This window comes from Miniopterus natalensis, chromosome 10 (assembly GCF_054644295.1).
Source record: "Miniopterus natalensis isolate mMinNat1 chromosome 10, mMinNat1.hap1, whole genome shotgun sequence".
Taxonomy (NCBI): domain Eukaryota; kingdom Metazoa; phylum Chordata; class Mammalia; order Chiroptera; family Miniopteridae; genus Miniopterus; species Miniopterus natalensis.
In genome coordinates, this window is record NC_142090.1 from 17121422 (window position 1) to 17148596 (window position 27175).

The 27175-nt window shown below is 58.1% G+C and overlaps 1 protein-coding gene across 2 annotated transcripts in view; it reads right to left on the minus strand.

The window, feature by feature from the left end:
- FLNC (filamin C) overlaps positions 1-26772 on the minus strand; it is a 28690-nt gene extending 1918 nt beyond the window's left edge. The window contains exons 1-46 of one of the 2 annotated variants that reach the window (XM_016213389.2): positions 26381-26772; positions 21879-22127; positions 20039-20136; positions 19737-19887; positions 19523-19641; positions 19235-19312; positions 18871-19033; positions 18508-18708; positions 17025-17162; positions 16488-16614; positions 16207-16343; positions 15799-15992; positions 15592-15705; positions 14288-14431; positions 13945-14068; positions 13634-13794; positions 13327-13417; positions 13064-13233; positions 12727-12844; positions 12374-12636; positions 11388-11985; positions 10536-10709; positions 10264-10426; positions 9846-10006; positions 9000-9167; positions 8796-8919; positions 8130-8286; positions 7865-8054; positions 7663-7686; positions 7301-7548; positions 6775-6849; positions 6383-6482; positions 5938-6078; positions 5523-5651; positions 5255-5428; positions 4233-4394; positions 3917-4120; positions 3338-3490; positions 3119-3241; positions 2749-2991; positions 2295-2564; positions 2062-2199; positions 1670-1785; positions 839-971; positions 565-741; positions 161-379 (exon numbers count right to left, since the gene is read on the minus strand). In XM_016213389.2, the coding sequence (XP_016068875.2) occupies positions 161-379; positions 565-741; positions 839-971; positions 1670-1785; positions 2062-2199; positions 2295-2564; positions 2749-2991; positions 3119-3241; positions 3338-3490; positions 3917-4120; positions 4233-4394; positions 5255-5428; positions 5523-5651; positions 5938-6078; positions 6383-6482; positions 6775-6849; positions 7301-7548; positions 7663-7686; positions 7865-8054; positions 8130-8286; positions 8796-8919; positions 9000-9167; positions 9846-10006; positions 10264-10426; positions 10536-10709; positions 11388-11985; positions 12374-12636; positions 12727-12844; positions 13064-13233; positions 13327-13417; positions 13634-13794; positions 13945-14068; positions 14288-14431; positions 15592-15705; positions 15799-15992; positions 16207-16343; positions 16488-16614; positions 17025-17162; positions 18508-18708; positions 18871-19033; positions 19235-19312; positions 19523-19641; positions 19737-19887; positions 20039-20136; positions 21879-22127; positions 26381-26735 (7759 nt within the window). In that variant the 5' untranslated portion in view covers positions 26736-26772. The remainder of the gene's footprint in view (positions 1-160; positions 380-564; positions 742-838; positions 972-1669; positions 1786-2061; positions 2200-2294; positions 2565-2748; positions 2992-3118; positions 3242-3337; positions 3491-3916; positions 4121-4232; positions 4395-5254; positions 5429-5522; positions 5652-5937; positions 6079-6382; positions 6483-6774; positions 6850-7300; positions 7549-7662; positions 7687-7864; positions 8055-8129; positions 8287-8795; positions 8920-8999; positions 9168-9845; positions 10007-10263; positions 10427-10535; positions 10710-11387; positions 11986-12373; positions 12637-12726; positions 12845-13063; positions 13234-13326; positions 13418-13633; positions 13795-13944; positions 14069-14287; positions 14432-15591; positions 15706-15798; positions 15993-16206; positions 16344-16487; positions 16615-17024; positions 17163-18507; positions 18709-18870; positions 19034-19234; positions 19313-19522; positions 19642-19736; positions 19888-20038; positions 20137-21878; positions 22128-26380) is intronic. The other variant, XM_016213390.2, reaches the window with a different exon arrangement.
- Positions 26773-27175: the final 403 nt, after the last annotated feature.

Below are 27175 nucleotides of genomic sequence, written 5' to 3' on the forward strand. Positions count from 1 at the left end.
CATGTAGAATATGGAAAATGGAGTGTTGTGGAAAGCCAGGCCCATCTTATTCCTGGTGAGTTGACCGTGATGTTTGGGGCTGACTATGACCCTGATGTGAATGGCTACTGGAGCCATCCAGGGTGGGCAGGAGGAACCTCCCCTTCCCCAGGGCACTCACCTGTGACTTTGGCCTTGAAGGGGCTGCCCACGATGTGCTGGGGACCACCATATTTGATGGCAATGAGGTAGTTGCCAGGGGCCATGGGAGTGTAAGTGACCACATGGCCCTCAGGACACTCCCGACAGTCCAGCTGCACCTTGGAGGGGCCGTCAATGGTGACAGACAAAGCACCCGAGCCGGCATTCAGGGTGTTGACGATGAATTCTGATGAAACGCCTGGGGGCCAGAGGTAGCAAGGCTGTAGGTAGGAGGGCTTAGGGCCCAGAGCTGGGATGGGCCCCACCCCAGGTTCCCCAGAGCAGGCCTCCTTAGCACTGCACCTGCTTCTGAGGCAGAACGGTATGGGACTAGAGGCTGTGTACCCCAATATTCACCCCTCCTCCCCAGCCCCAGGCACTCACCTGTAGTGCCTCCCTCGAGCCCGGGACCATAGGCTGACACCAAGCCTGGGTCCCCTGCCTGGCTCTGCTCCCCAACGCGGATCTTGAAGGGACTGCCAGGGATGTGTGCACCGTTGAACTTGACATCAATAGAGTGGACACCATTCTCGTGGGGGATGAAGCGGATGGTGTGCTTGTCTGTGGGGCAGAGGATTAGTGGGTGAGTTTTGTCCTTCCCTTCTCCTTCCCAGAAGGTCCTAGCCTGGCAGGAGTGGCAAAGGCAGGGCCAGCTCACCACTGTCCAGCTCGGAGACGTAGCACTCCTCCACTGCCCCCGAGGGCGTGTGTACCCTGGCATCGATCACGCCCCGCGCACCATTCAGCTGCACCGCAAAGGACGCTGGCTGGTTCACCTTGAGCCCCGTCTCCTGCGGAGACCACAGAGGATGCTCAGACTGCTGGGAGGGCCTGGGGTGCTTCTCTCTGCAGCCTGACACTGCTCTCACTGTACCCTAGCCCAGAGGCTCCCACCTCCATCCCAGCCTGGCCCCTGCTGCTGGCCAGCTCAGGGAGGCTCTCAACAAGGCTGAGATGGGAGGCAGGGGCTGGGTCTATGTCCTCAGCATCCACTTGCTAGGAGCCAGGGCCACCTGGCTGTGCTGGGCACAGAGGAGGATGAGAGATGATGTACCCTGTCCTGGCTGAGAGGGTAAGACCTAGACGCTGTAAAGTGGGCCTGATGGCAGGGAAGCCAGTGCTGTGGGGACTGCAAGCACTAGGTAGCTCAGATGAGGAAACAGAGTGGTCTGGACTAGCCTGAGGACCCTGCCCGGATGAGGGGGGCCAATCTGGAAGTGAAGATGAGCCTGGGGTTGGGGCATGGAGTTCAGTTCTAGAGGGGGCCAAGAGGAGAGGCACAAGGGCTCCTGAGGCCAATAAGAGTACCCGTAGGGGCCGCTAGAAAGGGCACGGAACCCCCCTACTGTACAGACACTGGAAGAGAGGGAATGTCTGTCTGACTGGCCCATCCAAGGTCAGTGCTAAGCCCCTGGCCGCATGGGCCTTCCATCTTTGACTCCTGCCCATCTCTCAGGGTGGCAGAGGGACCCCACCTCCAGACACATACCTGGAGGCTGGTGACAGTGAGGCGTCGAGCGTCATCCGAGAGAGAGGCCACAGGCACCACAAAGGGGCTATCTGGGATGTGCTCATCATTGAACTTGATGGAGACCTCATAGTCACCTGGGGAGGGGAAGCCGGTCAGCACAGGTCCCAGCATTGGCAACAGGAGGAACCACCCCAATCCCAACCTCGTCCCAGGACAGGCTTTTGGGTCAGGGCTCAGCTCTGGAGACAGACACGCATTCCCAGGGTGTGGGGTGGAGGGAGACGGGGCAGAGAGCAGAGGTGCAGGGGAAGAGTCAGTTCTGTAGCCCCAACCATCTGCCCGATCAGTGAGCAGAAACCCAGTCTGAGCGGTGAGGCAGGCCCAGCCCCCATCACCATCTGGACACCTACCTGGTTCCTGGACAACATAGGAGACTCCGCAGGAGCCATCTTTGCGGTCCTCAAATGCAATCTCTGCCTTGCTAGGACCTTCCACGGCAATAGACAGGCCCCCAGCGCCCGCTTCTCGGGTCCAGATGCTGAACTCCGCTGGAGATGGAAGCAGGGCAGGAGTGCATCTTCAGCACCATCACCCATTCTGCTGGCTGCCCTACCCCCACCTCCCCTGGCCACCTGCCCCTCACCTGGCACGCTGGCCACACCTCGCTCCAGCCCGGTGCCTCCGGCACGCACCTTATGGGCACCACCTTCACCCAGTGGCCCCACAGTGAACTGAAAGGGGCTGCCGGGCACGTGCTGGCCACGGTACTTGACAGTGACTGTATGGGGCCCCATCTCCTGGGGCACAAAGCGCACGCTGTATGCGCTGTCCTCCCCCTCGACGATCTCTGCGGCTTCCGTCTTCCCAGATGGGCTGGTCACCTGTGCAGTCATGTCCTGAGAGCTGGCCTCACCTGCAGAGGGCAGGGATTGTTGGGGTGATATTAGGGCTGCTCCTGGCCCTGGATCTGCCCTTCCTCCTCAGTAAAACCCCCTCCTCCCCTCAGACCAGCCCTAGGTGGCTGGCCACACCCCATCTTGTCCCAAGGGACAAAAGGCCCAGCCTCCCCGTGAGGACCCTGGCCCAAGCCTGCTCACCCTCCTGCTGCCTGGAGATGCTGCCAAAGGAGCCCAGGCGCTCCCGGCCCAAGAAGTCCCCGAAGACGGCAGGGAAGGGGTCTCCACCGACCTGGGTGGACTCCTCCACCCGCACCTCACGCTTAGTCTCCCCGCCCCGTGTCTTGCTGATTTCCGTGCGCTCTGTGCGGGTGTACGTGTGGCTGCTGCGTGTGAAGGTGCGTGTCAGACGCTCCTGGGCAGACACCATCTGGAACCAGTTCCCTGTGGGACATATGGGGGGGGGTGTGAACATGAGCAAGCGGGACAGGGAGCCCTCGGGCAGGCTCTGGGCCCAAAGGCCCTCCCCTCCACCAGGCCCTACCCTGGCTCCTCCTGGCTCACAGCTCACCTGGGATCTTGAGGTTGAGGTCACAGGTGCTGCCGATGCTGGCGATGGAAGGCGCCTGCCTGCGCCGGGTGATGCTTTCCTTCATGCGACCCTCACCAGTGACCTTCACCGTGAAGGGGCTTCCTGTAGCGGGGGACAAGGGGGCCAGGCAGTTCAGACCACCTGCCTTTGGCCTCCTGGCCTGGCCTCTCGCCACCCAGCTTCAACCCAGAGCCTCACCGGGCACATGCTTGTCTGCAAACTTGATGTTGATGATGTAGGTGCCGGGTTCAGTGGGGCAGTAGGTGACTTTGCATGTGCCATCCTCCATGTCTTCACAGTTGATGTCCACCTTGCTAGGGCCTTCAATACTCAGCCCCAGGCCCCCATAACCTGGCAAGAAACAAGGCATGTCTCCTTCAGTCCCTACCACTCACTGCCGCTCTGCTCCCCCCTCCCCAAACTGCAGGCTCCATCTGGAATGGGCACCCAAGGTATGTAGTAACCACTAAGGAAAGATGACTCAGTGGGAGGAGAGGTGAGCCAGACACTGACCCAGAGGGTTAGGGATAGGCAGTCTGGAAAATTCCCTAAGGTAGGTCGCTTGGGTTCCAGTAAGCAAGGGGGAGAGAAATTCACGACTGCTGAGCTTTCTCTTAAATGTGAGAAAACTGACATGAGGACATTCACTTTCCCCTAAGTAGATCCCAGAACATGAATTCCAACAGAGTCCGGGCCAGGAAGTTCAGGGAGGAGGGGGTGGCCAAGTCCTCATTGGAGGCACCAGATGAAATAAGAGGTCTCTAGGGCAAGAAGCACCTGCATTCCGAGTGTCCACGATGAACTCTGCCACCTGGAAAGTGTGTCCCTCGGAGAGGCCCTTGCCCCAGACCCGCACCTTGCTAGCGTCCCCGATCTCAGACGGCCCCACCAGGATCTTGAAGGGGCTGTTGGTGACGTGCTTGCCACTCTTGCGCACGCTCACCACATGTTCCCCAACCTCCTTGGGAGTGAAGGAAATGCCTGTGGAGAGGTGGGGGTCAGACATGGAGCCCTGGGCCTGGCAGAGAGACCCTTCCTGACCCCTCCCTGGCCCTCCTCCTCCAGAGGCCCCTTCCCATGGCCAAATGCTCACCAATGTGCCGGTTGGGCAGGCGCTTCAGCAGGCAGGGCTCCTCGTTGCCAGAGGGGGCACGGATGCTGGCAGTCAGCAGGCTCAGGTCACTCTCGGTGATCTTCAGTGACACATCCGTGGAGGTGCCCACGTTTAGCTGTGATGTCCTCATGGAGTCATCGCCTGGTGGTGGAGTTGGGGTGTCAGGTGGTTGTGACTCCAGGCCGGCCCTGCCCTCATGGGGCTCAGGGGACCTCCTGGCAGATCCCACTGACTGAGCAGACTGGGGATTCCTCACATGCACAGAGACGCCCAAGGCCTGGAAGAGCTCAGTCTTCATTCACACATTAGGTGCCAAAGATTATGGATGGGGCCTGTACCCCAACAGTTCTGGGATGCCTCAGTCCTGAATGGGTTAAATCCCTAATCTGTGTATTTTTATCCTGAGTCATATGGTTGTGGAAACTAAACACTACACTGGACTAGACAGCACAGACCCTTTACTCTCTGTGTGGCTCTGATCAAGTTGCTTAGCCCCTCTGGGCCTACTGGTTTCATCTATCGAAAGGGATTATCACCTAGCCAGTGTCACTCAGTGGTTGAGCATCAACCTATGACCCAAGAGATCAAGGTTCGATTCCTGGTCACAGCACATACCCCAGTTGCAGGCTCGGTCCCCAGCAAAGAGCTTGCAGGAGGCAGCCGATCAATGACTCTCTCTCATTGACGTTTCTCTCTCTCTCCCTCTCCCTTCCTCTCTCTGAAATCAATAGAAATATTTTTTTTTAAAGGGGGATTATCAATACCTTAACCTTAAAAGAATTATTTCAAAGACTAAATGCGATGATGTGCTTTAAAGCACGGGGGTAGGTGGCTCTTTCTTACCTGCTATATAGAATAGAGATCCTTATATTTGTCCAAAAATGACCCCTTCCACCTCAAAGGGCCCTACCCTAAGGCCCCAGTGACTTGAACATACTGGGCTTGCATGCCTGTTGTGTGCCAGGTGTGTCATAGGCTGTGTGTGCCTGTACGTCCCCCACCTGTGATCTTGGCTGTGAAGGGGCTCCCTGGGATGTGCTTGTCATCAAAGCGCACAATGATGCTGTAGTCTCCTGGTGCTGTGGGGAGGTAGGACACAGTGCAGGTGCCATCCTTGTTGTCTTTGCAGGTGATCTCTGCCTTGGATGGGCCTTCCACGGCCAGGGACAGACCCCCTGTAGGTGGAGGCAAGGTTGAGATCAGAGGTCCAGCCCTCACCCCTGCACCTGGCTGGCCCCCACCCAGCCCCCTGCCTGCAGCTCCCCTCACCTTCCCCAGCATCCTTGGTGACAATAGTGAAGGTGGCCGGCTTGTTGACCATGCCATGGCTCAGGCCAGGCCCATAGGCACTGACATGGCGGCTGTTGATGGCATCCACGTAGAACTGCAGGGGGCTCCCTGGGATGGACAGAGAAGGAGGCTGGGTTAGTAGTGAGGACAGGGGCTGCCTGAACCCACCTCAGGCCCCAGCACCAGCCAGCGGCCTCCCTGCTGAGCCCTACACCTCTGCCATAGGGGCCTAACTGGTGCAAGTCTGCTTCCCATCAGGTATCAGCCTCCCCAGGGCCTCCCAGAGTATATGCACACAGTAGACACTCAGCAAATGCTTGCTGAAAGAAGGCAAGCAAGAATGAAGTTGCTGAGTGCTTTTAGCCCAGCCCAGCCCGCCCAGCCCCCGACTCACCGGGGATGTGGTTGCCGTCATACTTGATCCCCATCTGGTGCAGGCCTTTCTCTGTGGGCGCGTATCTCACCGTGATGGTACCGTCCTTGTTGTCGGTGATGTTGGGCCGAGCAGTCTTCCCAGAGGGCATCCGCACCTCCCCTGCCAAGCAGACCCAATTATGTAGGGGACCTCAGCTTCTCCTACCACAACCCCCTGCTGTCCCTGCTCCCTGTGGTTGTGCTTTCACCCTAGAGGTTAGGCACCAGCCTGGAGCAGCAGAATCAACCCTGAACTGGGAGACAGAGCTTTCAATTTGAGTTTCAGCTCTGTCCAACTTATTACATGACCATGGGAGCTCATTTCCCTCTCTGGGTCTCAGTTTTCATCTCTGATACAAGGGGATGAGTCTGGACCAAGGTGTCCACCTCCTGAGCTTTCATGCCTCAGGACCCCAGGGCAGTACCTGTGAGCTCCCCTTTCTGCACGGTGAAGGGGATGACCAGGTTGAAGGGCCTCAGCATGGACTCCATTGGCTCCACGGGCACCACTGGCTCCTCTGTGGCCTATGGCAGGTGAGAGGGAACAGTCATGGGCTGAGGGAGGCTTGGGGAGCTTGGCCTGAGCCATGACTGACGTCAGAGGAAGTGAGGCAAGAACGAGATGGTTAATGGTGAAACCAGAGTGGCAGGAGAAGTGTGTCAGCTGCAAGAGAAGAGGTGCCGTGCCCAGCTAGGGGAACCCTCTGCCCAGCATGACCCCCACCTGCTCCTCAAGATGGCCCCAAACCATGCCCAGCCCTGGCTGCTGAGGAATAGAAAAAAGAAATGAAGGCAGAGGAGTGGGAGGCAGCAGTACCCAGCGTGTGGGGTAGGTGCTGGGCCGGTGCAGCACGTCGGAGGGCTCCTCCACATGGGGCATAGGGTCACACGCCTGGGAGGCAAGGTACAGGGAGCTCAGGATGTGGCAGGCCAGCCCACCAGCTCGAGTGACCAGGGGCTGGCTCAGAGAATGACCCTGGGACCTGCAATCCTGGGCTGCCCATGGGTCAGGATGGATATCTAGGGTGCTTTACGCTCTGGAGGGCTTCATCATCCTGTGGGGCCACCTTGGGGAGATATATGGGGACAGTGGGCCCAAGGATCAGAGAGGAACATGGCGAGTTCCTCCAGAGAGAGCTGACCAATGCCAGAGGGGCCCAAGGCAGGGCTGTGTTCACCTCCCAGGCTGGGAGACTGCAGGGAAACCAAAGGCTTGACTCTGGAGCACTCTGGGCCCAGAATCCTTCAGACACGGGACAGGTTCTGAGATTCCTTGCTGTTGCTAGAGGGCCCAGCCCACCACCCCAGCCACTGCCTGGCCCTGCTATAGCCGTGGCTCTTACCAGCACATGGAAGGGACTGTTGGGGATGTGCTCGCCTCCAAAGCGAATGGTGATGACGTATTTGCCCGGCTCAGGTGCCGTGTAGTAGATATCGAAAGTACCATCATGGTTCTCAACCACGTCCACATCCAGCTCTGCCCCATCCGGCGTGGACACCGTGCACGTCACCTTCCCCTTGCCTGCTGCCTTGGCATCTACTGTGATCACCGTCTCCTCTCCGATCTGAATGCGGGGGCCCAAGCAGGCACCTGTCACGCAGAAGAGCCCTGTCAGGGGTCTGTGGGGGAATGTGTCTGGCTCCCCTCCATTCTCAGATGCCCCACCACCTCAGCCCACAGCAGAAAGAGAGACAGGGCACTCACCCAGGCCATGGCCTCCAATGGACACTAGAAAGAGAGAAGAGTGTGAGGCCGTGTAGCACTCAGGAGGGGTGGGGTGGGGGCAAGGGTGTGGAAGGGTGGGCTCTTGGACGAACAATTCTCAGGGGACTGGGTCAGGGACTTGGAAGAGCTGTGAGGGGTGCTGTATGGTGAGTAGGGGCAGAGGAAGCAGGTGCATGCCCACCTGTGACAAGGCACTTGCTGGCATCTCCAGTGGGCAGGGCGTGGATGCGGAAGGGTGAGTAGGGGATCTCGTCGCCACCGTACTTGATGGTGATGGTGTACCGGCCACTCATGTCTGGCAGGTAGGACACAGTGTATGTGCCATCTCCGTTGTCTCGGATGTTGGCCTTCTTGGGCTTACCCTCAGGGTCCTGGGGGAGAAGCAGAGGTCAAGGCCCGCCTCTGCCCAGAGCCTGACCTGGGAGGTGGGCTAGGTGTGGACTCACCAGAATCTGGACAGTGAGCAAGCCCTCTCCAGCGTCCCTGGCATCGATGGTGAACTCCACAGGCAAGCTGGCAGGGATGCCGGAGGCGTTGAGGCCGGGGCCACTGGCCCGCACCTTGCTGGCGTCATGGGCTGGAAGCACCTTGATCTTAAAGGGGCTTGAGGGGCAGAAGAGATGGAGAGTTAGCTGGGGGTTGGGGGGCATCTCATTTTGGGCAGGAGTCCTCCCCACAGACATGAGCAGGAGGGATGACTTCCTGGGGCAGGGAGGAGGGACCAGTTCCCAAGAGCCAGATCACATCCTGAGTCTTGTGGGAGGGTCACTTGGGGATGCCCTTGGCAGAGCCTGAGCACTTCTCCATCCAGGGAAGATGCTGTGATTTGTTTAAAGATGAGTGTGCAGAGGCCGCTCTCTCCTGCCTCCTTTCTTTTTCCAAGGAGCTAATTTTGTGGCTACATGGTGGGAAAGCAGAGCCCAAGGAGAGGCCCCTGGGGCTGTGCTGCCTCCAGGGTGGAGAAGGCAGGGAGAGAACCCTGAGGAAGAGCAGGATGGGGCTGGGACAAGTGGAAGGGGCACTCCCAGGGCCCAGCAGTGGCCTGTAGGTGTGGCCCCGGCAGGAGCTTCCCAGAGCTTAGTGCAGCATGGGAGCCAGAAACTGGTCCTCACCTGCGTGGCACCTCCTGGTCAGCATACTTGACAGCTACCGTGTACGGCCCATCAGTGGCGGGGGTGTAGTGGACAGTGTGGGTACCATCTCCATTGTCACGTACCTCCACAGGCTCAGCCACACCTGGACAAGGGAAGCAGGGTCAGCAGAACCTCTAGCACCCTGTCCCCACCTCCCCCCATCCTGCCCTAGACATTCCATACCTGTGGGGCCCAGCACAGCCACCTGCAGGGGTGCTCGGCCAGCTTGGCTGCAGTCCACCGTGAAGGTCTGGGGTACCCGGGCTCTGACACCGGCTCCCAGCCCTGGTCCTGAGCATTTCACCTTCCCAGGGTCCACCACATCCTTCACCGGCACCCGGAATGGGCTTCCTGTAAGGAGAAGGCCGTCAGCTGGGAGGGTCTCTTACACTGAGGAACCAGGAGGCAGCCAGAGGAACATGTGCAAACATTTTGGAACTTGCTGAGAAAATGTAAAGGATAAACTGGGCTTCAGACAGGCTGGGCAAACTTCACTCACTTGGGCCTCAGGCCTGAAAGACCACCTTCCTAAATTAACAAAATGTTAAAAGTGGAATGTTTTGAAAAGATAATAGATTTTTGACAGTGTGAAATTAGATAAGGGGAGAAATATGTCCAATTTCAGCAGGCCCAAGTTCTGTAATAATTGAAGACATGACCCGCTTGAGCAGCTTGGCCCACAGGAGAGCAGGGGTTCTTGGCTTTACAGACGGAGAGCGGGAGAGCACACAAGGCTGTCCTCACTGAGCCAGTGAGAGTGGCCTAACTATGTCTGAGTGACCGAACCCATGAGGTCTGGTGGTCCAGGCAAAGGGCCAGGGTGCCAGTGTCGGGCCTCTGGGAATGAACTGGAGGGGTGGTTTCATCAACAGCACCCGTCACCCTGCGCCTTGGTAGTGGCCTCAGCGCCCATGCCTGCCCAGTCATCCTGCTCTAGGGATGAATCTGCACGTCTGACTTTCTTCTAATTTCCCGCCCAGCGAGCAGGCATCCTTCTGCCCTCCAGGAGCTCCAGCCCGCTCTGCACACCTGGGATGGGCCGTCCCCCGAAGGTGATGTTGACATCGTAGTCTCCAGGGGTGAACGGGATGTACTCCACTGTGCAGCTACCGTCCTTGTTGTCCTTGCAGGACATTTTGGCTTCTGAGGGGCCCTCAATGGCTAGGCCTAGGCCACCGGTGCCGGCTCCCCTGCAAGATGACACCCCCATCAGCTCAGCTGGGACTAGTAAGTGGGGATGGAGGAATAGGATGGGTGGGGTGGGGGGCAGGAGAGGAGGCCACTGGGGATCCTGCTGATCTGGACACTGGGGGAGGTTTGTTCCTTGGTCACTCTTGATGGAGGATGGGGATGCTGAGGTGCCCACAGAGGACAAAGGGGGCAGACAAGTGGCCAGGATCAGGGTGGCCACAGCAGCAGGGTGAAAGTTAGGAAATGGGGAGGATACCTGGTTTCCACAGTGAAGCGATTGGCTTTGTTGACCAAGCCACCCTCCAAGCCTGGTCCAAACGCCCGGACACGGGTTGGGTCACAGCCCTCGGTCACGCCCACTCGGAAGGGACTCTTGGGCACAGCTACCTCATCGTAGAGCACCTCCACCAAGTGCACACCTGGAAGCAGCCACAGGGAGTGGGTCAGGGTGTGCAGGCCCCACCATTCCATCGCCCACAGAATGCTGGGATCAGGTCCCTGCCATCCCCGCTCAGCCTGGCCCCTCACCCTCTTCATAGGCCGTGTACTGCACTCGGTAGGTGCCATCCCCATTGTCCGTCACATAGGTGTCCGTCTTAGCACCCGAGGGGTTGATCACTCGAGCCGTCACATGGTTTCCACCCGTGGCTGTTAGGGATCTTGCGTCCACAGTGAACTCAGTGGTCACCTCACGCAGGACACCTGGGTCCCAGGAGAGGAGAGCTCAGTGTGAGTTGGGGGCAGCCTTTACATAGTAGCTAAGCCCCACCTCTTCTCAATTTCGAGGCTGCTCCTTCCCAGCAGGAGCTATTACCCTCTGCCCCTGTGAGCTCCAGGCCCTGTCTCCCATAGCCCCTGCCTTCACTCCTTTCACCATACAGTGACATTCTGTTCATGTCAGACATCTCCCAGGCTGTGGGTCTCCTGAGAACAGGTCTCGATCTTACATCCCTCTGCACCCCCACCCTCACACCTAGCCCAAGGTTTAGGCCCCAGCAGGTGGCAACACATTCACTGAACTAGCTCCTGACTCTTGCCATCTCTACCTCAGAGCATCCTTTTGTACCATCTAGAGCAGGGTTCTTAGCTTTTTAGATCAGGGTCCCTGTAAACTGATGAAAGTTGAGGATCTCCCTAGAAAAATGCCCATGGGCAGAAGCAATTTGCCACAAGAGCAAAGGCAAAGCTCCATGTCCTGCCCTTGCCCTTGGATCTTTCTCTGGGGTGTCTGAGCCCTAAGAACTCCAGGGCTGCCCAAACCCTCCCTTCACCCCACGTCTGCCCCTAAAGCCCTCAGCCCTGCTTCCCTCCCTCCCACTGACTCTCCTGGCTCCCCGACTGGCGACTCAACCAGCTCCTGGCTCCTTCTGTTTCACTCACCATGGGGCTCCACTCCAGGCCCTGAGACCTTGATTCCACTGGTGTCAACAGCAGGCTGCACGTGGACGCGGGTGGGGAATTTGGGTACAGGGTGCCCGCCATACTTGATGGTAATAGTGTAGGTGCCGGGGAAGGCAGGGCTGTAGGTGATGTGGTAGGTGCCATCGGCATTGTTGTGGATCAGCACCTCGGCCTTGACGCCAGCATCCGACAGGATCTCGATGGTCAGCTCAGCCTCGCCCGCCTCTGAGCAGTCCACAGTGAAGGTGGCTGCCTCGCCAGCCTTGCCGCGCTCCAGGCCTGGCCCACTGGCCCGCACCTTGCTTGGATCAAACACAGGCTGGATGGTGGCCTTGAAGGGTGAACCAGGGATGTGGGCTTCGGCAAACAGGATGTTGATGGTGTACTCGCCCGGCTCCGTGGGCAGGTAGCTGACAGCACATGAGCCATCACCATTGTCCTGGCACTCGATCTTGGCCTCACAGGGGCCCTCCACAGTCAGCCCCAGGCCACCTGTACCAGCCCCCTTGGTGTCGATGGAGAATGGTGCTGGGGTGCCCACTAGTCCGCCCTTGAGACCAGGGCCATAAGCACAAACCTAGGGAGAGAAGCAAGTATGTGGGTTCCCTACACCTGGCTTCTCCCGTGCTTAGCCTTCACAGCTTCCCACCCAACTAAGTGCCTTTAACTGTAGCGGCTCCTACACACTGAGTCCTTAAAACAGTTCCAGGCGAGGAAGCAGGCAGAGATTAAATCATTTGTCCCAGTTAGTGGACCTGGGACTCAAGCTCAGGTCTGATCCAAGGCCAGACTCTTAATAACTAAGTTCTCTCAAAGGCAGGTCCTGGTTAGGAGATCACCTTGACCTTGGGTCCTTGGCTGTGCCCACACCAGGGCATAAGACCCTCCAGCTTCTGCCCCGGTGACTCATCTGTCTTTGCTATAAGCCCCCAAGTCCCAGTTCCAATCAGTCTTTATCTCCTCACCTTGGAGGGATCAGGGGGCAGGACACCCTCCACAGCAAAGGGGCTGCCAGGCACTGGGTGACCATCATAGGTGATGTCCACCTTGTAGGGCCCCTCCTCAGGGGGCATGTAGCGCACAGCCTGGGCTTCAGCTCCACCCCCGGGCTCCAGCTTGCAGGGAATGGGTCTTCGGGAGGGTGAGGTCATCCGTACATCCAGCTGGCCTTGACCACCAGCCCCTCGTGTGTTCACGGAGAATGCCTGTTCTTGCCCAACAGCCACCTCTGCATAGAACGCAAGGGACACCGTGAGCAGAGACTCCAGCCCATCCTCCCGACACCACTCACTCCCAGGGCATTTCTTGCTCCACTTACTGTTGTTAAGGCCTTGAACTTTGACTTTGCTTAGGTCCAATGGGGGCGCCACATTCACCACAAAGGGGCTCTTGGGAACGGGGTCCCCGCCATAGGTCACTGTCACTGCCATGTTGCCCTATTGGATACAACAGGGGGTCAGAACTGGGTGGCTTAGAAACAGCCTGGCAACATGCCTTTGGCTGATGTGGACTTGAGGCTCAGAGATCCATAGCTAGAGAGGATGGGAGGCAGGGAAGGGGCCAAGATTCAGAACTGGCCCTATGAGACTGGAGGAAGGGAACCCAAGTCCCCATCAGTCAGGAGGGGCAGGAGCATGGGAGAGGGTGGGACATACCTGCTGGATGGCTGTGTACTTGACGGTGTAGGAGTAGTCATGGTTGTCAATGATTTCAAAGTCCCGCACAGCCTCACCCTTGGCAGCCCCAGCAAAGTGCACATCCAGCTTGGCCTTGCCAGCTCCCTTGGTCAGCACCGTGAAGTGAGTAGGCTTCCCAACTTCCACACCTGAGGAGCCCACCCCAAGATGGTGGTGAGGGCCTGGAGGACACCTAACTCCAACCTCAGCCAGCCTTACCTAGTCCCTGCCCAGACACCCACCTGTGCGGTTCAGCCCAGGACCCTCAGCCTTGACCTTGCTGGCATCATGGGATGGGTCCACCTTGATGTGGAAGGGGCTGGCAGGGATCTCCTGGATGAAGAAAAGGCTTGGTCAGGGTGACAAAAGCAGCCTCTGAAAGTGCCCCCTTTGTTTCCTCTGAGGCACACTGCCCATACTCAGGAAGTGCTCAATCAATGGCTATAGAATTGAACCCCCTCCCCCCCACCAATGACAGCATCTGAAGCTGCCAGCTTAGATTTGGGGGTGCAGGCTGCTGCTGACTCCCAAAAACTGAGGGTGGTGTACCTGGTTGGCAAATAGCACCATGATGGTGTATCGGCCAGCCCCTGGGGGCGTGTACTTGACTGTGAAGGTGTCGTTGTCATTCTTGATGATGTCAAAGTCGATGTCGGCCTCTGCAGGGCCCACCACACCAGGGGCGCACTTGATGCCAATGCTCACGTCGCCTGAGGGAAGGCGGGCACAAGACCATGAGGGGGGTGCTCAACAATCTTCCCCACATTATGGGTCTCATAGAGCTCTGGCCGAGTACTAGCCTCATCAGCTCAGACCCTGCCCTGGACCCATCTGCACCCCTACTCCCAGTCTGGACAAACCTTGTCCTGCCTCGCTGCAGTCCACAGTGAAGTAGGTGGGCTCGTTGGCCTTGAGCCCCGTCTTCTCCACACCAGGGCCGTACACCTTCACCCGCTCAGGGTGACTGCCCTCTCCCACATTTACCTGTGGGGAAGGGTCAGTGCTCAGCAGCGTGCCCTTCCTCAAGGCCCATTCTCTTCCCCAGCACTACCCTCCCCAGCCTTAGTAGGACCATCTTAGCCCCTTTGAGGGGGACTGGAGGTGGGGGACAGTGACAAGGGCTCAGGGACAGACATCTTCATAGGGCTCTGCCCTCCCTCTGGGGCCCCTGGCAGTGGGCAGGGCAAGAAGAAGACCACATACCCGGAAGGGGCTCTTGGGCACGTTGACACCTCCCCAGGAAATGATGATAGTGTGTTTAATGGGCTTGGTGGGCACATAGGAACAGCGGAAGGTGCCATCGCCATTGGGGATGACCTTGATGTCAATGGGGCAGCCGTCAGCGTCCTGTGGGAATCACCAAGCAAGGTTCTATGAGGGCTCAGGCCGTCAGAGCACCAGCGCCCTCTGCTGGCTGTAGGAAGTCTTTACCCACAGCAAGCACTCATAGCCTCCTTCCCCAGCCCTCCTCAGGCCACAAGAGCCTAGTGCCACATGCTCTGGAAGCCATAGTGCACCCTGAGAGCCAGGAGACCCGGCTCTTGGCCATCTGTGTGGCCTGGTCGCCCAGCCTAGGTCTCTGAAATGTGTTAACAGGGGAGAGGCTGGGCTAAATCAATGTTCCTAAAATTGAATAATGAACGTTTTAAAGAAGAATCATCCTCCTGGACCCAAGTATATGTTCCTTAACCTCTAGGGGCCAACACACTTGGGAAACTAATGTCTTTCTCTATCAAATCATCTTTTTTTTTTTTAATCCTGACCAGAGGGTATTTTTTCCCATTGATTTTAGAGAATGTAGAAAGGAGGGAGGGAGGGGGACAGAGAGAGAAAAACATCAATGTGAGAGAGACACATGGATTGGCTGCTTCCCACACTCACCCCAACCTGTGTGGGGATCAAACCTACAACCCAGGTAACATGCCCTTGACTGGGAATCGAACCCTCGACCCTTTGGCGCATGAGCCGAGGCTCTAGCCACTGAGAACACTGGCCAGGGCTATCATATCAGCTTTTAATTGCAAATTATTAGTATAAAAATATGTTTTTTATAAAGTATGTTTTTAAGATTATCAGTAAGAGCCTTAGCCATTTTTGCTCAGTGGTTAGAGTGTCGGCCCACAGACTGAAGGGTTCCAGGCTCGATTCCAGCCAAGGGCACGTACCTCGGTAGCAGGCTCAATATCTGGCCCCGATCAGGGCACGTTGGGGAGGCAACCAATTGATGTGCCTCTCTCACACTGATGTTTCTCTCTCTCTCTCCCTTCCACTCCCTCTGAAAAGCAATGGAAAAGATATCCTCAGGTGAGAATTAAAATCAATCAATAAAAAAAAAATAAGGTTATCAATAAGAAATTTAAACACAAATTTAAAATTTTTTCATAGTTCTTATGGATAAGTAAGGATTAGTCTTGTGTTTCCTGGAGACCCCTGCCTCTCACCTGCCCCTACCCTCTCAGGGACCTTGCCCAGAGCAGCGGGGGCAGTGAGATTGAGCAATGTCGCACCTGGGCATAGAGCTTCAGGTCGCCCTTGCCAGCTGCGCGGGCATCGATGGTGAACTCCGCGGGCTTGTCCACGATGCAGCCAGTAGGCTCTAGGCCAGGACCAAAGGCCTTCACCTGAGCAGGGGCAAGAGAGGAGGGTTGGGTTGGGGACTGGAGGAGGGCCCATTCACCCCATCCCGGGCCAGTGTACAGGAGATGGGACCAAACCTTGTCCGGGAAGCAGTCAGGTGGGGCTGGCTGGATGTGGGCAATGAAGGGTGAGTCTCGGATGTCCTCGTCATCACAGATGACATGCACAGCGTACTCCCCAGGCTCCGTGGGCCAGTATCGCACGTCACAGGAGCCATCTCCCTTGTCATCACACTCGATCTTGGCCTGCGAGGGTCCCTCAATGGAGAAGCCTGAGTGCAAGGAGGGGAGGGTCAGAGGGCACTAGAGGCAACTTGGACACCCTGTTATTCCCCCAGCAACCCCTCACCAGTTGCCCCCATGTCCATCTTCTTGTCTCATCCCAACACTCCCCAGCATTCCTGCCTCTGGTCCCCAGTCATTCCTAAGTATCCCTCTACCACACCACTCCCCAGCATTCCCACCTGCTGCCACCCAGTCACTTACCCAATGTCCCCACCTCCGTGCCAATGGCCTCCACCACAAAATCAGCTGACTTGCCCACTTGGCCAGTCTCCAAACCGGGGCCCCAGGCCCGTACCTTCTGCGTTCCTGCCTCTGGGCTCACCTGTACCTCAAAAGGGCTGGGCGAAGAGGGAGCCGGTGTCAATACTGGGAAGTATCCCCCCAGAGCTACCCTTCCTCCGTTCCCTCAGAGTCCCAGGCAGCCGGCTCCCTCCTCCACTCTGAGGACCCTCTCAGGAAGGCAGGGGATACATGGTGCTTACCTGCGGGGGATGGCATAGCCGCCCCATGTAATGGTCACCACGTACTTTCCAGGCACCACAGGGTAGTACTCGCACTCGAACACACCGTCCCCAGCCTCCCGCACCTTCACGGGCTCCTCTGTGCCCTCTGAGGACGGGAGGGAAGCAGGAATCAATGGTGTGTGACCTCCAGTTCCTCAACCCCCTTGAGGAGTTCTTGGGACCCAGGCCCAGCCTGAGGGCACTGCTATGGGGCAGAGCCGCAGGTAGGGCAGGGACCACATGTCATCCCTGTGCATCACCATCCACTGTAGCATTTACAGCTGAGAGGACCATTCCCAGCTGGCAGACTGGGAAGCTGAGGCAGAGAGGAGACTGTGTGCTTAATGTCTCCCAGGCCTCTGGTCAGGGTCTCTTTAGTCTCTCCAGGGGGGCATGGTGCTCACTGTCAAGGCTCTCAGGGAGTAAGAGCCACTGGCCATATTCCTCCCTGCTCCCCCCCCATCCCCATCCCTGTCACCCCTACCTTCATCTCCAACCCTGGGCCCTGGTACTCACTTGGCCCCTTGACTGTGACTTTAAGCTCTCCGCTGCCAGCACCCTTGGTGAACACCTTGAAGTCAGCTACCTCTTTCACACGCACGCCCTTGGGCTGCAGACCTCGCCCAGAGGCGCGGCAGGCATTGGGGTTACAGGCTGGGGAGAAGAGGAGTGGGGAGGTTGGAGTGCTGAAGGGTTCTGGACAGAGACTCAGCCCCTCACCACTCATCCCCCACCTCACAGTCCTCCTGACTACCTCACAAGTCCATTGCCTCATGCGAGCCTTCCCCAGTGCTCCCTGGTGCCCCCAACACTACTGGGGCAGCTGGGAGCCATGCTGGGCTAGGAGCGGCCATAGGCCCATTATAAGAAACCCCTCCTGCTGGCTTCTCAGAGTCAGTGCTGCTTAGGACAAAGGCATGACAGAGCCTGGGCAGAGAGTGGGGTGAAGAGAGAGAGAGAAAGGCCCTTCACCTATCCCAAGGCCATCGACCTAGAGCCATCTGAGTCTTCTCAGAACCACCAGAACAGCTTTAGAAACTAAGTCATGCCACAAAACACTCGGCAACACCATGGAACAAGAGACATTCCATATAACATGAAGCCTGCCACAGATCACAGCAATGCATAGAAATCAGCCTGCCACAGAACACTGCCAGTGGCAATGAACCAGACCTTGTTACTGAACACAGTGGCTAAAGAGCAGTGATCTCAGCCTGCCACGGAACACATAAAATGGCATGGAACCCACAGAGTGCCACAAAATGGTCAGTGACGTGATCCAGGCCCTCTACGGAAGACAGGCAATGGCACAGAACCCAGGGCCCTCCATGGAACACAGGCAATTACACAGAACCTGGGATAAGACAAATCTAATCACAGAAATCATCAGGCAAGTGGCAAAGACATTAGATCTGCCACAGAACACAGGCAACAGCGTAGAACCTGGGGCCTATCACAGAACGCCACGGAACAGGGGCCTGGGCTATGCCACGTAGCATAGGCAAGGCCGGTCAGCTATGGCCATGCCTGGCCCCGCCTCTGCTAGAGTATAATGCAGCGCCACTCTCTCGGCCTGGTGGTGGATGGGCACAGAGGGGGTGAGCAGTGGCAAGGGCTCTGAGTGGCAGGGAGAGAACCAAGTGGGGGAGTCACCATCTGAGGGCCTGGTGTACGATGCTCACCATATATGTCCCTACCATGTGGCCCTGTTGCTCCCTCCTCAATCTTTCCAAGGTGGCACCTATCTGATATCTTTCACTGTGGTCTCCTGATCCTTCTCAGGGGACAAGCATTGGAGAGATGATCACGATGAGATCTCTCCAGGGCCCCTCCCCTTGCTGTTCCTTCTGCCCTTCTGAAGCCTTCAGCTGGCTCTCCCCCTCCTCCCTGGATTTAATGTTTCGTTTCCCGTAAATCCTCAGACGGAGAATTTGATGACAATTCTCTCTGAGTCCTGCCTCAGTGAGGGTGATTGTGGGGGCAGGTGAACGGCCTTTACCTTCTGCCACATGGACGGGGAAAGGACTGTTGGTGATGGGGGCACCAGCGAAGGCCACATGCACCATGTGAGGCCCCTCCATCACAGGCCTGTACGTGCAGCGGAATGTGCTGTCCCCCTTGTCCTCCAGGGCCACCTCTACTGTGTCTCGCCGGCCCTGTGGGTCCACGATCACCACAGCAACATCACCAGTGCCAGCCCCTGCCATGGACAAAGGCTGTCAGCCCCAAACACTGGATACATGCTACTTGAGGCTCCCTCACCCTGAGACCATCCGCCTCCTGGCTTGGACCCTGCCCCAGTCCCCCATCCACACCCACAGTCAGGGCCCGCCCTCCTGATATCCCTGAGGCCAGTCCTTACCCGCAGTGTAGATGTCAAAGTAGGTGGGTTTGTTGGCTACATTGCCCACAGGCTCCAGGCCAGGGCCACGGGCTGACACCTTATTGGCATCCCCCAGAGCCATGCCCACATTCACCTCAAAGGGGCTGCGTTCGATATTCTGGCCAGCAAAGAGCACGGTCACCTGGGGGTCAGAGGTGAAAGGTTAGCTTCTAGGGGAGAGCAGTTCTGAGGAGGTAAAGGGGAAGAGCAGGGCCAAGGAGGGTGGGAGGTGGGCAGCTGGTGCTCTGGGGTGGGCTGTGAGCTAAGAGGGGGTCCGCTCAGCCAGAGCCCAGGGTGTGAATGGAATGTGGCGCGCAGGGGAGGGCCTGTCGGAGGGAGATACCTTGTGCAACCCAGCGACCTTGGGCACGTAAGAGACAGCGTAGGTGCGGTCCTTGTCATTGTTGGGAACCACCTTGGCCTATTGGGAAGGGAAACGATTGGAAGTCACAGTGGCTGTAGCCCCTCCTGACCCTGTAGTGCCTGGTGGCCTCCCATGGCGAAGCTTCCCCGACTCTCCAGCATAGTGCATGGCTCTGTGGGCCATCTCCAGGCCATTTCTGTTGTTGGCCTGTGGACTCTGGTTCCAATGTCACACTAATCCCTCTTCTCTCCAGTGACTTCCCCATACCTCCTCAGTGTGGCCCTCGGGATCCTCGATGTAGACCAGCACCTCGCCCACGCCAGCATCCACGGTCTGCACGGTGAAGTGGGCAGGCTGCAGCACAGTGTTGCCCTGGGGCTCAATGCCTGAGGGGCAAAAGGCAGAGGCAGATTACTTAGGGAGAGCCATCCTAGCAGGCGCCCAGCTGACCAAGGAGGGCTGCTGGGGGCTCAACACGTACCAGGCCCATAGGCGATGGCCTTCTTGGGGTTCAGCTGCTTGGAGCGAACAGGGGCGCCAGGTTTGAGCTTGGCCTTGGGGAACTGGGACAGGTAGGTCATGACAGAATGCTCATCCACGTTGGGGTCCACAATCTCCTCTGGGGCAATCACCTGCCACAGGAAGGAATGGAATTACAGGATGCCCTCCTTACCTGGCAACCCGGTTCTCACCCACATCCTGACCAGGTATCCTTATACACCCAACCTCCACCCTTGGTCCTCCTGTCCTTCTCCTCTTCCCTGACCCAAACTGTGAGTGTACCTGGGGCACCCCGAGCCAGTCGTCCGCCTGCTGCATGGCCTCCCGGGCGTTCTCCACAGGCTGGTTGGGGTCCCAGGCCGCCCAGTCAGGACAGAGGCCTGCAGAGATGGAGGAGAGAGACAATGATTAGGGGGAAGCAGTCAGCCAGAGGCACAACATGTGCTCATCCAACACCCTTGGGCTGTAGGTTCACACCCCCTCCCACCAGCCAGGTTCCTATCGACCCTACACGTTATGGCCATCGGCTGAGATGCCTATCGCTGTTTGGAGGCAGGCAGTCTTCCCTAGCACCAACAATGAGGCCTTTCTGTCCTGTCTGACGCAGCCTGGCACCAGCCCTGCCAGCCAGCCTGCCTGCACAAGCTCCAGTGCAGACCCTGCACACCAAACCCCTAAAGGGTACTTCTCCCGGGCCCCTCCACCTCATTCTGCTTTAGGGGGGGACAGTGGAAGTCAAAGTCTCTGCCCCATGTATGCTTCTGACCCATCCCCTAGAACGTCCCCTCACAGCTGCCCTGAAGTCCTAGGTCTCCAAGCACTTCCCATATTAGCCTTAGGGCTTAAGACTCCCTTTCCTTCCTAACTGCCCACTTGGGGAAACTGAGGCATGGAAGAGCCTGTTGGGAGAGGATGAGTTCTCTATGGTCACCCAGAACTCAGTTCTTCTAACAAAAGGAATGTTAAGGCAGCCTTAGATCACTCCTATGAAGGGGTGCAGCGCTTAGGGGGTGCTTGGTCTAGGCCAGACCTAGAGAAGGGAAGGTGATGCTCACTGGAGGGGAGGGGCCAGCTCAAAGGCTGGAATCCATGACTGGCCGGAACAGTTGAGCTCACTGCTGGCAGCTGCACCAGCTGTGGGCAATGGCTAAGCAGCTGGGAATGCCTCCCGGGGCTGCCGGTGCTCCCCAGCTGACCCCAAGCTGAGGGAGGATTCTCTCAAGGGACCATGGCTTCCCCAGGGAGAAGGCCTATCTCCTCAGGAGATGAAGGTCAGAAAGGGAGCACCCGGCCCGGTGTGGCTCAGCGGTTGAGCATCGACCTAAGATCCAGGAGATTGGTGTTCGATTCCCGGTCAGGGCCCATGCCCAGGTTGTGGGCTGCAGCCGATCAATGACTCTCTCATCATTGATGTTTCTACCTCTCTCTCTCCCTCTCCTTTCCTTTCTCTGAAATCAATAAAGGTATGTTTAAAAAAAAAAAAAGAAAGAAAGAAAGGGAGCTGCACACAGGGCAGCTCCAGCTGTGGTGCCTCAGGCTTCTCATGGGCCCTGAGCTGCCCCCACCTGGCCAGGCCAGGGCTAGGTCATCTGCCACTGGGCAGTGCATGCCAGCCTCAGGCCCTTCTCAAAGCTGTCCCAGGGTCTCACAAAGAAAAGGCTTCTCTGGGTCTAACTCCTGGGCTTCTTGCTTCAAGTCCCAACACATTTCCTTTCTCTTGGCTCAGCAAAAATGGTGCCATGTGGCAAAGTAGGAAGTTCATGGAGCAGGGAGTTTAGGCTCTCAGTTCTAGATCAGCTCTGCCATAGACAAGCTGTGTGAGCCTGGACAGATCACTTGCCTTCTTTGGACCTCAATGTCCTTGTCTATAAAATGAGGGATTTTAAACCTTTTCCTGTCACTGCAGAATCTAGCATACCTGTCAGGAAAGGCCTGACTCCAGCACATCTGGAAAGGCTGACTCCAGCAGATTCTCAGCTGGAGAAGGGGGCAAGCCTGATAGTGGTCCTAACTCCCCAGCCCTGAGATATGCATTGTGACCACCACAGGCCTCAGTACCACCAGCTCGTCCCAGCTCCCCTTCCAAGCTAAGGGATCCATGTGTGCCATCTGGCCCACTCACCAGGAGCACAGTTGTCCACCAGGGCGCCCAGAGCTTTGCCATCCTGCCAGTCGCGGTTGAAGTTGGTGATGGGCAGCTGGGGCACCTTGTTCTGGATCCAGCCGAGCAGACGCTGTTTGGGCGTCTGCTTTCGAGCATCCTCATCATCCTCATCTTCCCACATGGGCATGGAGATGGAGTAGTGCAGGATCAGCGTCCAGATCAGGCCCAGGATTAGCTTCAGGTTCCCATCCACGATGGCCTTGCTGTCTGCAGAGTGGAGCGGACAAGTTGGGCTCAGGAGGACCTCACCCTCCGCTGCCCAGATCCCTCTGCCCTCACAGCGCCCTCCCTCCCCGGCCTCCTACCAAATTCTTCCCCTCCTGCAAGGCCTGGCCCAGAAGCCAACTGATTTATCCTTTATTGTCCCTTCCTTTCCCTTCAGAATGAGGCTGCTTCCCAATGTGTCCCCATGGCAGGTAATCTCGTTTCTTTCACAGCACTGGAGTGGGCCTCCTATCAAGCTTCAGACATCCATGCAATTATCTGGCATGTAGGTCTTTTGGGAGCAGACACTGTTTTGTTTTCATTTTTTTTAACAGTTTTTTAGGGGTATTTCTGACATACAACAAATTGCACATACTAGAGAGTACAACTGGAAAAGCTTTAACAATGTGTATACACCCATAAAGCCATCGCTATAATAAACATACCTCCCTGCAAAGTTTCCTTTGTGATCCCTTTGCACATACCCCTTTGTGATCCCTCCCCCTGCCCCCTTCCTTGTCCCCCCTGTCCAGGCAACAACCAATCTGCCCTTGGTCGCTATAGATTAGTTTGCATTTTTCTAGAGTTTTATACAAATGGAATTATACAGTATGCATTCTTTTTTTGGCCTGGCTTCTTTCACTCTGGACACTGTATTTTGTCTCTCTATACTCAGAGCCTTGAATATAGTAGGGTCTCAATAAATGCTGGATGAATGAATATTTTAAAAAACTGAAGTTGGAAAGTAGGACCAACCTGGTTCCAACCGAATTGTACTCTGAAGACCATAAAAGACTTTTGGAACAAAGTTCTGGGAGGAGGGAAGGAGTACAGGGCATACTCTGTTAAGGCTTGATATCATGTTATCAGGTGCTGGGGACCTGTGGGATTTTACAAGAGGCAGGGAAAATGTCCCCCATGTGGAAGCAAGTCTCAGAAGCTGAGACTCTCCACCCATCCTCTCCTCTTAGGAATAAGACAGACCGGAACTTGTTCCCTAAGATTTGGGAAGCCTAGTTCCCTTTTAACAGCCAGAAAGAAATATCTAGGAGCAGGGGTGGCCTGGAGTATAGATCTTTGGAAACCAGCGTTATTTGTAAAAGATGATGTTGGCCTGAAATCCATCAGCTTCCCTGAGCACTGCTTTTAGGAGGTTGGGAGGGTGTGGAAGACAGCCTTGTTTACTGGTGTTGCCCTGAAAGACGGAAAAGGGTGGGGCTGGAGGTGCCCTTTTATACATATTTTCCTGACCCTCTCTACATCTTGGGGGACAGCTTCAAGAGACCAAGGTTCCTGGGGAATCCCAGCATACCCCCCCCCACCTGTCCCCCAGTGGAAGAATCTTAGCCTCTCTGTCCTTCTGGCCAAGGGCTCTGGCCCCCTTGGCTCCCCCACCCTTTCACTGATTCATCCTTCCTTCCCCAGCAACAACCCAGCCCGCCCCCTCTCCCTCTGGCTCCACTGCAGCACAATGGTTTGGCAGCTTTCAGATTCCATGACACACTCACTCCCGGCCTCCTGGTGCTTCAGTGCACTCCCTTCTCAAACACAGGCCCATGGCACTTTCACAGTCTTGACACCCAGTGCCCTACAGCCTCTCACTGCCCTGACAGCCTCCACAGTTGGTGCTTACAGAAGTGCTCCTGGCAAACTGAAGCCAGATCCCTGGGAGGGAGGCCTGGAGGCTGCTGGGGTTGGGGGTGGGGTGTGTTGGGAAGAGGTCATTCATATTTGCTGCAGGAAGAGGTTTCTCCCCAGCAACTGGCGGTGGGCCAGACAGCAAGTGGTCCACTGAGCCTTGGGGCAGGAGAGGGGTGGGTCTAGAGTCCTACTCTGGGAGCAATGACCTTCCTTTCCCTCCCCTCTTCAGAGGCCAGGCAGAGGAGAGGAGCTCAGCTCAAGCCAGGCTGCCTCCCTTGCACCCCACAGAGCCAACACTTCTCCACCAGCTGAAGGATACCCCCAAAGGAGTAGGAGGAGCCCAACAGCCAGTCCCTGAAACTGCCCCAGGCCCCAAATGGAGGGGGAGGAAAGAGGGCTGGGCAAGGGAGGTGCCAGGACAGCTGCTGTCCCCTCCGGCCCCTCCCTTGGCTGTTGGCTAAGGGAGAAGGAATAGCAACTGGGGAACAGCTGCAGGACAGAGCTGCTTCATAGGTCTCTTTGTTCTGAGGGGCTGAGGGGGTGGTGGGGGCTGAGATAGGAGGAGGGAGGAGGGGGAAGAGGGGTAAGAAGGGCACACAGCTCCTTCAACCTAGGCTGAATAATCCCTCCTTCAGGTGGACTTTTGAGCTCCCGCTCCACTCCTAGAAAGGGAAGTGGGGAGTCTTTTTGACTCTCTCCCAGGTGCCCAGATGCTGCTCAATTTCAGTCTTGAGACAATGCCCAGAGGAGGCCCCCAGGACAGCTCCTTAGCACCACTAATGGGAACAGAGGGAACTAGAGGAAGCAGGATGCCTCCCCTGGTAGGGAACCCCTTTACATCCCAGGTTTGGGAAGCCCCTGACGCCTGTGCCCCCTCCCCTCCACCCTCAGCCTCAGGCCCAGCAACTGAATTGCTGACAGCTTATCTCATCAGCGGGAATGAGCCACTTGGCCCAAATGGGAAACTGTTCCCTTCCTCTCAGCGGGAACCAAGGCGCTTCCCTCCCACCCCCAAGCCAGTTTTTGCTTCTTCCCCCTCTACTCTGAGCCGGCCCCTCCACGGCTGAGCCAAGGGGCCGGAGCCAGGCACCGCCATGGGGGAGGGGAGAGGTGCGCGCAGGAAGGATGAGGCCTGGAGTAGGGCTGGCTGCCCCGCGCGGGGAGGGGGGGAAGGCTGTACAATTTCCTATGAAGCCCTGGTGAGGCTCCAGGCTCTTCCCTGGAGACCCCACCTGGGACGGCTCGTGGGTCAAATCCCAGCGCAACTGAGGATGACAGCCCAGCCCCAGGGCTGACTCCTCTCTGACCCCCCCCCCCAAACTCTCACACACACACACCGGGGCCCCTCCCCCACCCTGTCCTCAGGCTTGTCCTTCTGGAAAGCTCAGAGACATCTGCTGTGTCACGGAGGCAGGGCTATTTCCAGGCCAGAGCGGGTGGGGTGGGGGGGCAGTGTTGGGGCAGGAGGAGGTAAGGCCTAGAGAGGGGACTGGACAGGGCAAAGGGCCCCAGATTGACCTCAGCTGCTAATTCAGGAGGCCTATGGATGCCCTGAGGGAGACAGGGGTTCAATTATCTGGAGTAGTCCCTGGGTCAGCCTGGCAGGGGAGGCACCTGACCCCAAGTGAAACTCCTCTTCTGGGGCCCTGGGGTGGAAGTCCTAAGGGACGCTTTCCAGTAAATCACAGCAGGACTCTCACGAGCTCACCACAGGGGTAGGGGGTCTTCCCCAGCCCCCCGCGGCAGGGAAGAGTGCAGGGCTATGACCGGAGGGGCAACTTTTGGTCACTCAGGGTCCAACCTTGGTCTCTGGGATCCCAAGCTTAGAGTGCCTCCCCACCCCCACCCAGAACAGACACACCTTCCAAATCTGGTTACACTCAATGACTTCCTCCCTTCTACAGGCCTTCCCCTCCCTCCCCTCAGCGCAGGCCGTTGGCTGCAGCCAATCCCGGCTTAGGGGGTGGGCTGGGGCCGGGGCAGGGGCCGGGCGAGGACCTGCGGAGCCCCCTCGCCGGCTGGCTGAGCCCGAGGACAGGCGGGGGTTAAGGCTCCCGCGCTCGCTCAGAGCCTTTTTAGGTTTCTGAGGCTGGGCCCTGCCTACCCCGGCTCCTGGGCCTGGACCCAGCTGCTGAGCACATGCGGGCCACCGGTTCTCCCTCTGCCCCAGAGCCCCCCAGGATTCGCAGTGGTTAGAGCCTGCCTTCAGCCCGCTCCTCCCTGTGGAGCTGCTAGAAACTGGGGAGCCGTGGCTTTGTTTGGAAGGAGACGCCCCCAGTAATCAGCACTGGGTACTGGGCCTGTCCTCTGAAGCACGGCTGGGGTTGCCCGAAAGGGGGACGAAGAGTAGAGGCGGGTCGCGAGAGCGCGTAGTGGGACTCTGCACCCCCATCGCCCCGAGCATCGTCCCCCGTCCCCATGCCGCTGTGCAGAGAGGGGCGTGAAGGCAGGGCCCGAGTGGCCGGCGGTGGTAGGAGAGCTGGGGTCCCCTCCTTGTGCCAGGAGGCCGCCCCCCGCCCTCTCTCAGCTCCCCGCGCCCGTCGCGGCACCTGTGTCCCCTGTCCCCAAGGGCTAGCCCGTCCTCGGGGCACTCCCCGCTCCCCGCCCACACTGACCGATGGACACGAGCTTGATGTGCTCGCGCTCGAGGAACTCGAGGGCCACGGACACGTTCTCCAGCTTCATCTGGCGGAAGTTGGGGCGCGGGTGGAACTTGCGGTACATGCGCTTCTGGCTGAGCACCTCGAGCAGCGCGATCAGGCGCAGCCCGTCGCTGAGGTCGCGCTGCAGGTCAGTGAGGCGCTTGCCCACGCACTTGAGGTGTTCGTTGCACCAGCGAGTGAACGTGTTCTGCTGGATCTTCTTCCACGGCGCGTCCTCCGCCAGGTCCTTCTCCGTGGACGGCATGTCGTCCGCCTCGTCGCCCAGGCCGAGGCCCGCGGCCTCGGAGTAGCCGCTGTTGTTCATCATACCGGCGGGGGCTGGGCCGGGGGCTGCGCTGCCTGCTGGGCACGGGCCGGGCTGGGGCTGGGGGCGCTGTCGGGGTGCTGTCGGGGCGGCCGCGGGGCTCGCGGGTCGGGCTGCGCGGCTGTGAACTTCTCTCGCGCCCCTGGCTGGCGGGGCTCGGCGGGACTCTGCTGCTGGCCGCGCTCGCTCTCGGGCTCTCTCCCTCCAGGGGCGGAGCGGTGCTGCTCGGGAAGTGCCGGCCGGGCCGGGGCGGGGGGTTTAAGAAGCCCCCGGGCCGCGCTCCCCCCGCCGCGCTCGCGGCCCCCGGGTCCACGTCAGAGCGCCGGCCTCCCAGGAATGCCGCCCGGCCCGCGGGTGGGGGCTGCACGGAGCCCGACGGCCCCGCCTCTCCCCTCCCCTCCCCCACGCGCCCTGAGCAGCGCGAGGGGGCCTCCCGCCCCCTG